This window comes from Fukomys damarensis, unplaced genomic scaffold, assembly GCF_012274545.1.
Source record: "Fukomys damarensis isolate Sample0158 unplaced genomic scaffold, DMR_v1.0_HiC HiC_scaffold_27, whole genome shotgun sequence".
Classification (NCBI taxonomy): domain Eukaryota; kingdom Metazoa; phylum Chordata; class Mammalia; order Rodentia; family Bathyergidae; genus Fukomys; species Fukomys damarensis.
Genome location: NW_022900939.1, coordinates 15,795,208 through 15,806,244, shown reverse-complemented (window position 1 = coordinate 15,806,244; position 11,037 = coordinate 15,795,208). Strand labels below are relative to the sequence as shown.

At 50.4% G+C, this 11,037-nt stretch overlaps 1 protein-coding gene across 3 annotated transcripts in view; it reads right to left on the bottom strand.

The window, feature by feature from the left end:
* Window positions 1-11,037, bottom strand: part of Abtb2 (ankyrin repeat and BTB domain containing 2) — a 171,642-nt gene that overhangs the window by 41,042 nt on the left and 119,563 nt on the right. Inside the window, exon 1 of one of the 3 annotated variants that reach the window (XM_010612615.3) lies at window positions 603-796. The exons of the other annotated variants lie outside the window; for them this stretch is intronic. Within the exon in view, the coding sequence (XP_010610917.1) occupies window positions 603-762 (160 nt within the window). The 5' untranslated portion in view covers window positions 763-796. Of the gene's footprint in view, window positions 1-602; window positions 797-11,037 lie in introns of those variants that run through there. 3 annotated transcript variants of the gene reach the window in all.

The following is an 11,037-nucleotide window of genomic DNA, read 5'->3' as shown; positions in this document are numbered from 1 at the left end:
TTTTTTTTTTTTTGAAAGAAAAAAAAAAAAAGCCCGCAGGAATTTAGTCAGTTATTTTTGGGGTGAGGGGAAAAATCTAAAATTTCTTGAGACAATGGGAGAGCCCTTGAGATGAGGCCAAGTCTGGGTCAGGCTGCCTCTGTGCTACCCTCATGCGCTGTGACAAGGACAAGTGGCACTGCAGGGAGGGGGCAGCCAAGCAGTTGGGACAGGGCCTTGGAGGGGGACAGCTGGGGCGTGTAGCCCTGGAACTGTCATACAGCAGTGCTGGGTCAGGCGGGTTCTCAGCCCTCTGTGCATCAGTCCACTGCCACTTGCACCAGTGTGGAGCTCCGAGCAGAACTCCACAGCATGCTGTTGCTGTTATTTTTACTTGGCGCGGGGAACACAGGCTTTATTTACATGATCGCATTTATTCTTTCAACCGCCCTTGGAGGTGGGCACCGCTGGCTCCATCTTTAAAATGGGGGGGGGCTGACTTTGGGAGGGTGAGTCTCGTGCTCAGATGAGGACTCTAGAACCTCAGCCCTTAACGCTCGAGTCCAGAGGCCAAGTTTCACCCGGAGCTGCCCTGGTTCAGTGGCTCAGGCGGGTGACTGTACCTACAGCAGTGGGATGACGACCCCTAGGCCCGTGAACGCCCCCCGCCGAGCCTTGTGTGTTTCTCTTTCTCGGGCAGAGGCCTGGCAGTCCCAGCAGCATCCTCCTTCCTGTCTCTCTGGCCCTCCGGTCAGCCCTGCTGGATGGCAGCAACCCTACCATCCCGGCAGGGCTAGCGGCTGGCTGGCTAGCGCTGACTCTGCGAAGCACATCAAAGCTTTGTTTGCGTGGGAGGGCACGTGACCGGATCTCCCCAGCCCCCTGCCAAGGCCCTGTTCCCTGGAGCAGAGATCCTCCCTGACAGCTGAGTAACCAAACACATTAGGAAGAGCTGGCTCTGAGGAAAAGAAGAATTAAAACAAAAGAGAAGGCCACCCAACACACGCTGCAAACCACATACAGCTGCCAGAGTCCCGGCCCAGCCCCACCCCTCCTTTCCCCCTTACTCAGCTACAGAAACAACACTGGGGACATGTGGATCAAATTTGCAGCACTTAGGGCACAGGAATAGGAAATTCAGCTGATTTGTCAAAGGATTCCCAGAGAAACATAATGTCGATAGATCTAGTAACAAGAGCTGGCAGCCCCGTTAATAACTGTTCCCTTTCCCAGTCCTCACTCACCCATAGGGGCTTTCACTTACTATCGTGGCAAAAGTAATTTTGAAGCTTTTTCTAATAGCAGTAATGGATAGCATCGTAGCTTTTGCATAGTACCTTTGACTTTTAAGAGACTTTTTCACCTAGTACTTTGTTCTAGCCAGGGAGACAGGGCAGTCATGACTGGTAGCAGCCCCTGCTGGCTTCTATGGCGGGCTTTCTGTGTGTCAGGCACAGTGACAATACATTACATGTGTTATCACACTGAACCAGGACTTCAGGAGGTACTGTTTGCACCCATCTTACAGAGGAGAAAACTGAGGGAAGACAAAGGTGAGTGACTTGCCCAAGGTTACCAGAAATTGGGGCTGGAACTTGAATCTCACCATTCTTGAGCTCCAGCAATGAAATGACCTTCTGACCTGGCCACCCCGTCCTTGTAACACCGAGGATACTTGAGAGGACACGGGTTCTGTGTGGGCTTGAGGCTTGTGTGGGAGAAAGTCAAAGTGAGACCTGGAAACAGGACTCTCCTTTTAGGGCATCTGCAGGTACTTCTGGCTAAGGACTCCTAGAGCTGCAAAACCCTACAGATGCAAAGCTGTCTTGCTCATTCCTTCTATCTTTTCTGAACACAGTTCTAGGGCTGGTCTTCCACATCTGCTCTTAAGACAGCGTCCTTCACGTCCATACTAAAGGTCTCTGTCCCACACAGGCCCATTCCTCAGGAGTTTCTTGGTGAACAGGGTACACATTTTCATCAAATTCTCTCAATACCTCAATTTCTTTTTCTTTTCTCCTAAATTCCCCGATGGGCCCAGGGCAAGGCCTTTCTGGAAGAAGGAATTAAAAATAAAAAGGGTGTCTCTTTTCTTCCATTCTGTAAAATCTTTAGTAAAATGTGCTTATTTCGGTCACGATGGAAACGCAGGCATGCTGGGATACTTCCCTGTAACCCTTCTATTAGCCAACAAGGGCAGCCCTATCCTGGTTAAACTGTAGAGTTACAGAGGAAGTCCGCATGCATCTCTCAGCTCGTTACTGTGAAACGAATTACCAAGTGGGAAGCAGTGTGCATGACTGCTTATCCTCTGCCTCCCTCTGCTATCAGATCAGCATTTCTGTCAGGACAAAGTTCCACTTGACCTGCTTCTGGTGGAACGCGAAGCCTCTATATTTCTCCATCGATACGCAGAGCAGTAACCATCACTGCTTGGTTCTTCTCATACTGGTTGCCCAACCCTTGAATCTTAGAACTCGTTATCCAGTTTCCCAAAGCTGCCTCCTCCTCCACTGTCCGCTGTCTGAGTACAGCATGCATCCACCCAGTTGCCCAGCAAGAGTGAGTCATCCTTATGCACTCTTCCTCCTCCTCCTCAGCCCCAGCCAGCCACCAAGCCTGGCTGCTTCCGTCTCTCAAAAGCCCTGCCACTGTCCCCTGCTCGGGTCACCCTCCTCTGACTCTGTACTTTCACTACTTCTCCTTGCACTTGTGAAGAAATCCAAGTGCCTTTGCACAGATGAGAACAGAGTAAAAAGCATCTTTCTTTCCCTCTCTGAAATTTAGGGAGGAAAATAATTCTGCCAGCAAACAGGAAAATTTCTAGCACCACTCAGGATATCAACAGTTCTGAGGCCTAGGGCACCCGATGCTTGTTTTTCCTAGCTGTCTTCCAAGCGTTGGTCACTGAGTTCTTCTCTGGTCCCTGGGCTGCAAACCAGCCTGCAACCCAAGTTCCTCCCAGGTGATCCTCCACTGGTGTCTACAGAGGGCGCCATTGAGGCAGGCGGGAGCCTTGCCTTCTCTTCTGTGGTTACCAGCCAGGAATTTATCCCAGGTTCTGTCTGTAGAGGTGGCATCTCCTCCAAGCAAGCTCCAAGCCAGAGCAGATGGGCTGAACACGGGGTGACAAAGCAGGCTCCAGTGCAGAGCCATCGATGGGAATTTCCTCTCTGTGTAAAACACGGGTGTCAACTCCATGTCGTTTCAAGCCCCGTCCAATGCTGGATTCTGACTCCCACTGACCTGTGTGTGCTCTAGCACTAAGGGGCCCTTGCAAGCCTTTCCCTGCCAGTCATTCCCCCATTTAACTTCTGAACTGTCAACAGTGGAAACAAAGGGACCTTGCCATTGCTATTTCCTATGGTCTAATTCCCTCCCTCCCAGTTATAACAACACCTCTCCTTCACACACACACACACACACACACACACACACACACACACACACACACTGTAAATGTAAAGGCGTCCTTTCTGTGCAAAGCTGGATAGATCTGTAGTTCAGCTTTTTACCATTCATCAAAAAGCCATCAGGGCTGTGACGTAACTGCCCTCCCAGTCCAACAACCCATTACCGGCTCTCTCCTCAGACTTGTAAATGTTCTTTCGGAGGCAAATGACTCTGGTGTGTCCTCCGGGCACCTTGCAAGCCTGTGTGTGAGCCCCTCCTGCCCTGCCCCTGAGGCCCCACCAGATCTACAAAGCCTCTGCTGAGGCGGCCAAGCCACTGCCTGTCCCGCTTCTTTGACGTGGGAGCCAGGATGCTGCGGATTACTCTTTTACTGCCCTTGTGAGGAAACACAGCAGGCTGGGCCTCTTCTGCCAGTTTCCTCAGGAGCTGGAGGCCCGCGTAGAGTTCAGTCCACAAGCTTCTGAAAGGGAAAGTTGTATCGGTCCACTGAAGGGTTTCCAGATAGGGCACTTAATCCAACTCTCTTATTTTTTTTTTTCAGTGTTTCCACTCTTTGATCTGGAATTTTATATACAGTCCACTGAATGCCCAGTTTTAGATTAGTCAACCTAGATCTAAGTACTGGAAAGTCAAAGCACCAATATTTTTCAGAAGGACCAAAATGGACAAAATAAATCTCCTCTGAATGGCAGTTCTCCTGGTGTTCTTAGTTCAGAGGGGTTGGGGGCATGTGTAAGGCAAGGAAGAGCTGAAGCAAATAGGAGGAGAGTCTGGAAATGGAGGGGAATCTGCTCGATGAGCTGCCCACCATCCACGTAAAAAGGACACACTGAGAACAACTGGGGACAGGAGGAGGCGGGACATGGGGTGGGGAAAGGGAATAAAAATGATGAAGAGGTGGTATGAGTATGCACCAATTCCTGACCTGAAGATGAATGTACCTTTTATTATTATTATTATTTTTTGGTACTGGGAATCGAACTCAGGACCTTGTGCTTGCGAGGCAAGCAGTGGAACCACTGAGCTAAACCCCGGGCCCCGTGAATGTATTTATTATGCATCACAAACATATGTTAATAAAAAAGCTACCTGACGGGCTGAGGCAGAAGGATGGAGAGCCGAGGCTAGCTTGAGCAACACAGAGGATAAGAGCCTATCTTAAAAACAGAGTATAGATTGAAAAACTGAGAGCACATCTGACTTCCGGGCAAACGTATGTGGATGACACGTGATGCACCATTATAGGTGATGCCAAGAGTTCAAGTGAGGAGAAAACCTGTGGACAGGGAGAGAAGGAGTGTGTTTGGGGGAGGGAGGGTGCACACCGAGCTTGGGACGCACGTTTTAAAGGTGAGTTAATGATAAATGGAGATGGGCCAGCATGGGCTGAGTAGTTAACTCTATGCCGGGGATGGGGAAGGGGCAAACCAGTGTGTGAACCCCAGTGAAGACCCTAGCAAGGACCCTGCTACTCCAGTACCCCCCTTGCCCATGAGGGGCACGGGTATGCGTGGGCTGGGGTTCTGGGCTGAGCCCACACTGGAAGATTTCAGCAGTGCACTCAGACACAGGAACCCACACTGGTCCCACTGCACCTCCCTGCCTCTGCCAGGGCTGAGGCCGGGTCCTCTGCACCCACACCTCTGGCACTGTGCCCCATCCCTTCGGCACTGTGCTTTCCCCCCTTCTCCTCCTAAGGGCAGGAAATTAAAAGCAAACAATAACCACACGCTGGTTAACACCTCGCTCTGGCTCAGTTAGCAGAACACCGCCGGTGAAAGGTGGTCTTCCGGGAAGTCTGGCCGGGGGCCAGGAGCTCGCCAGCCACCAGCCAAATCATAACACAGTTAATGACCGCGCAGGGAACAGGCGGCTGGAGGGCCCAGGGCGAGATCGAAGGGTGACGGCGGGTATCACGCTCTTTGCCAGTGACTCCCTTTCTCCTAAAAACAGCAGCGGTAAAGAGGAAACCCCGGCCCTGAGGGCTGGGCTAGAATTGATGTCCCTTCGGCGTCTGTGACAGTCGTGGAGCTGTGTGCAGTGGACCTGCTGGTGGCGGTGGTGGGGCTGCCGATTTCTACCACTGCCGGTGCCTCTAGTTCTGAGGCCCCAAGCGCAACAAGGATGGAGAGGGGGAGACGCGGCCACTGCGAGACTTGATGGCTCCAACGGACGGTGTGAGTGACCCTGGGGTCCCCCGGAATTGTGGCTCAATGGCATTTTGGTGATTTATTTCATCAAGATAAATGTCAGTTCTGTCGTAGACCTGGAGGGTGATGGCAGGGTGCTTGTAAGAAAACAAACTTTTAGAGATCATGGGATTGCTATTTAATTTTTTTAAAATCAAAAACTCAATAAAATGCAGTCTGTGCAGTGCGGTTTCCTCTCTTTGTGAGAGAGCAGAATCAAGCCGGAGTAACCATGCAGATCAATTTCAGGAAATTAAACCTAAAGGTGAACTCTGGAAAAATCAGCAATCGTCGCAAACCTGGGCCGTGTGGGACAGAAAAGCAACATTTGCACCATGGAGCTTTTCCCTGTGGAAAATGATCCGTGCGTTATTTTGAGTATCTTTTAAGAGATTCTGGGTGGCCTCTGTGCAAAGGACCGAGGGGACACAGTGAGAACTCCAGTGGCCCTGGAAGCATGAGGCCTGGCACTATCACCTCTTAAGAAAGAAAAGTGTACACGGTGACCATGGTCCTCAGTCATCGGCTGTCCTTGACCCACGAGGGAGCTGCTTTGGTATAAAGGAAATGCAGTCAAGAGACACATTCAGGGCTGAGCATGGCAGAGCCCTTGCCTAGCACACACGAGGCCCTGGGTTCCATCCCCAGCACAGCAACAAAACAAAGAGACTCCACAGACACACACTCAACAACAACCCAGAGAACTTAGCGAAGCAAGTAGGGTCAATGCTCTAACTACTACCTTTTGCACATTTTTGTTTTTACAAGGAATATGATTGATGGGTGCTATAATAATGATTGTCCTAAGGGAGGTAGGGCCAGGAGACATGTAACTGGAGCCAGAAGAGGTTGGAAGAATGTTTCTTTTTTCCTCTCTCTCTCCTTTTTTATTTTTATTTTTGGAGACGGGGTCTCACTACCTCAGCTTCCCCGGTGTTGGGATCACAGGTGTGCGTCACCATGCCTGACTTCAGAATGTTTCTTTTAAGTGAAGGAATAGCTATAATTCCAAATATAGCGCAAAGTTTGTCATCAGAAGTTAAAATTTTAAATTAAGAAGTGAGTAAGGAGCTGGGCGTCGTGGCGCACGCCTGTAATCCCAGCAGCCGGGAGGCTGGCAGGAGGGTTAGCGAAGCAAGTAGGGTCAATGCTCTAACTACTACCTTTTGCACATTTTTGTTTTTACAAGGAATATGATTGATGGGTGCTATAATAATGATTGTCCTAAGGGAGGTAGGGCCAGGAGACATGTAACTGGAGCCAGAAGAGGTTGGAAGAATGTTTCTTTTTTCCTCTCTCTCTCCTTTTTTATTTTTATTTTTGGAGACGGGGTCTCACTACCTCAGCTTCCCCGGTGTTGGGATCACAGGTGTGCGTCACCATGCCTGACTTCAGAATGTTTCTTTTAAGTGAAGGAATAGCTATAATTCCAAATATAGCGCAAAGTTTGTCATCAGAAGTTAAAATTTTAAATTAAGAAGTGAGTAAGGAGCTGGGCGTCGTGGCGCACGCCTGTAATCCCAGCAGTCGGGAGGCTGAGGCAGGAGGATCGCTGTGAGTTTGAGACCAGCCTGGGCTACATAGTGAGTTCCAGGTCAGTCTCAGCTACATAGTGAGATCCTGTCTCAAACCCCTGGCAAAAAAAACCCCCAAAACCCCCCCAAAAAACAAAAAAAAAGAGAAGTGAGTGCTAAAACACTGTTATCTAGTTACCTGCAGAAAGCCTAGAAGGGAAGTCATCTAATAGTTTGCGTGGTAGAATTCTTTAATTAATTCATTATTTGATTCATTAAATAATGAATTATTAATTAAATTATATTTAACTTAATTCATTAAATAATAATTCATTCATAATTTAATTATTTTATTCATTATTTAATTCATTGTTACTATAGTCCTCGTGACCTCATAGAAGCAAAATAAAAAAAAAGCTTTGTGGTTTTATCTAGATTCTAGCAAAAGAGAAAACAGTGAGCAGGGGAAGGAATACTGCTTGGAGGAGACTCGGCAGGGACGGCTGAGTGCTGTCCAGGAAGTGGGGCTGGTCTGTGGGTCACGTTAAGGCTTGGCCACCCCTTCACCCTGTCCAGAGGTTGATGGCTCAGAGGCTGCAAAACCAGCAGGGCTTTCAGGGACCTGGCGCTGACACTCGGGCCCTGCTGCTCTGAGCCAGCGTGACGGCTCTGCGGCCACCGCGCAGCAGCCTTCCAGCCCGGAAGGAAGAAGACGGGTGGGAGAGAGGCTGGCTGTGGCCGTGCGCGGGGCTGAGGTGGGAGGGGAGGGGACGCCGTGCGCCGTGTCAGAGCCATGCTCAGCTGCTTCCCTGGCCAGCAGGAAGGGTGAGGCCACCAAGGGTCATCTTGGATTGGGCGACAAGGATGAAAAGCGTCCGAGTACCCATAACAAACACGAGTCGTTCCTCGGGGGCTAAGAAATTGAAAGTGTCATAAGGCCCGAGGCAGACGGCCAAGTACTTATTAATAGAACATGAGTGAATTGGTTGGAAATGTACTGCCCCAGAGTCCTGTGTAGAAACATAAGCTGCTTTTGGCTCTGGTTCTGATTCCAAAGGAGTTGGGCTGTGAGACTCCCAGATGGTTTGAGAGCGTGAGTCAGAGGCGTGAGGGTTTGAAACCCTGCTCTGCCGCTCATGAGCTGTGTGACTCTGGGCCACTTGCTCCACCTCTCTGAGCCTCAGTTTGCCCACCTGGATAACAGGCCTAATGACAGCTCCTAACTGAGAATAAAAAGGTTACTTAAGCGAGCGCCTGACACACAGGAAGCATACGGTAAGCAGGAATGTTTTTATGAATAGTCTCACCGAGTTGGGATAAAGCCATGAGATGCTACAAACTATTAATACCACTGGGAGGAAGCACGGCCCGAGTCCCCTATCCTGTTAATTTTCTTAAAGGTCACTGTGGTTCACATTCCTAAGAAAACATGCTTTCCTCACCACAGGTGGGTCATTTATCCTGCACTCATTTATACATGTACTCAAAATCACAATTACTGCCCAGTGTAGTGGGGCACGCCTATAACCCAAGCACTTGGGAGGCTGAGGCAGGAGGATCACCACAAATTCAAGGCCAGGCTGCACTACACAGTGAGACTCTGTCTCAAAAAACAAAACCAAAACCAAAACCAAAAGCAGAAAACCACAACTAATGTACCAGAGCAGCGCCACACTGTGGACAGGTATAAAGGCGGTCAGGACAGGGTCTCCAGCCCCTGAGGTCTGCAATTTAGTGAAGGAAGCCAGAGGGTGGTGACAGCCAGCACAGGGTGGAGAGGTAGGGCTCTGTATGGCAGCCAAGGAGGGCTTTCAGGAGGACGCACAGCCAGGGGCTGCGGAGCAGGAGTCTGTGGGTGCAGGGGTGGGATGGGCCTCTAAGAAGGAAGAGGGCACAGCCTGCTCCAGAGCCCATATGGGGAAGGCTTGAGGACGGGGCAGCCTGGGGCCCTCAGGTACTGTGACAAGGTTGTGTTCGGGCACGCACATCATCTGTGCCTGGACTGCAGGTGTACTGGACACCGTGGGGGATGGGGTGGCTAATGGAGATCGTCACCCTCCTGTACCTCCTTAGCTGCCTCTACCAAGTGGGGGCCCAGCGAACTATTTCTGGAGGCACAGAGAGCAGACCTGCTCAGCTCTGTGGGCCACAGGTCTCTGTTATAACCATTCGACCGCCGCTGCCCTGTGACTAGAAAGCCAGAGGCTTTCATGGCTGGGGCCCATGAATAAAGCCGTACGTACTGCCATTTGTTTTGTATAATCTTCATGTGTCCACTTAAAAATGTAAAGACCACTCTTTACCAGAGGGCTGTATGCAAACAAGCAGTGAGTGGGACGTGGCCTGCGGAGCCCTTAGAAGGGCTGCCAGGGAGAGCTGGGGGAAGACAGAGGGCTGGGACAGGCTCCAGTCCCAAACGTCTAAAGGCTTGGGCTCTGCAGTGGGCAGGAAGACTCACAGAGGGCTCTGGGCAGGGCAGTGGCAGCCACCTCGGGCAGCAGGAGGCCAGGAGACGGCGGGGTGGCATCCAGACAGACCCGCTGGTGGCCGGCGACATGAGCTCTGCTGTGGCATCTGTGGCCCGGGTCCCCCCAAGGCAGGCTACTCGCTGCCAGGGCTCTCAGCCGGCTGCCCACTTCTGATAGCTCTGGTGCAAAGCACTGGACGACCGGAGACACATCTTGGGTTCTATTTATTGGGACGAATTTTTAAGGGATCTCATTTTTTTTAAGCCCAAAGTGAGAAACGTTTTGGATGACTTTTAAGATCCGTCACGTCCTGGGGTCAACATGAACAGCAGTTTTCAATCTGTCGGTCTCTAGGGGTAGAGCACGGACGGGAATGTTTCTGTTCTCTTGTTTATAGCGTGTGCTTTACGACCTGGGCCAGGACAAAGACACCCCAGTGCCAAGTGTGTCAGGGACACCAGAGCCCAGGGGCAACGCCGCTCCTTTGTAACTCGTCTAAGGCACACACAGGGGCAAGGGTTACAGCAGGCAGGTAACAAACCTACATACACAACATATTCTTTAACCTTGAGGCCCTCTGTTCCAAGGTTAACTCTGGGATAAGTATCTGAAGGTGAGGAAAAATTTAAAAAATAGACCAGCTTTATTTTGGTTAGAGCAGTTTTAGATTCACAGTAAAACTGAGTCGAAAGTATAGTTTTCCCATACTCTACCGTCAAACACACATGGCCAACATCCCTCACCAAAAGGGTACGTTGATCACAAGTGACGAACCTGTGCTGACACAGCTTCATGACTCAAAATCCTCAGCTCGCTTTAGGTCTCCCTCTCTGTACTTGCTGTGGTTTGATTGTGTCCCCCACCAAAGTTCATGTGTGGGAAAAGTGATCCTTGATGCCCGTTTTAAGAGGTGGGAAAGGTCACGAGAGTCCTGTCCTTGTGAATGGTTGATGCCATTATCCATTATCCTGGCAATAAGACGAGTTTGGCCACCTTCCTCTTTTCCTCTCTCCTGTGGGATACCGGCTGCCATCTTAGGACACAGCAGGAAGACCCTCAGCAGATGTCGGTCCCTTCGTCTTCACTGCATCGATTCCCTCAGAATTGTGAGAAAAAAATTTCTGTTCATTAGAAATTACAGTGTCAGATCCTCTGTTGGATCAGCACAGACTGGTGGTGCACATCCTGCGGGTTTGGACCAAAGTATGTGACACGTGTCCACCATTATGATGTCACTCCAGGCATGCGCACTGCTGCAGAAGCCACCTGTGCTCTGCCATTCGCCCCTGCCCCTCGCGGCTGGTCACCACTCACTCACCCTGTAATTCATCTCGATCGTTAGGACTTTTCCATAGGGTCATAAGTTGGATCATGGAGCATGTAGCCCTTTTAGATTGCATGTAATTTTCCTCCCTGTATTCTTTTCTTTTCCTTTTCCTGTTTTCTCTTCCTCCCTGCCCCGCCACACCCCCC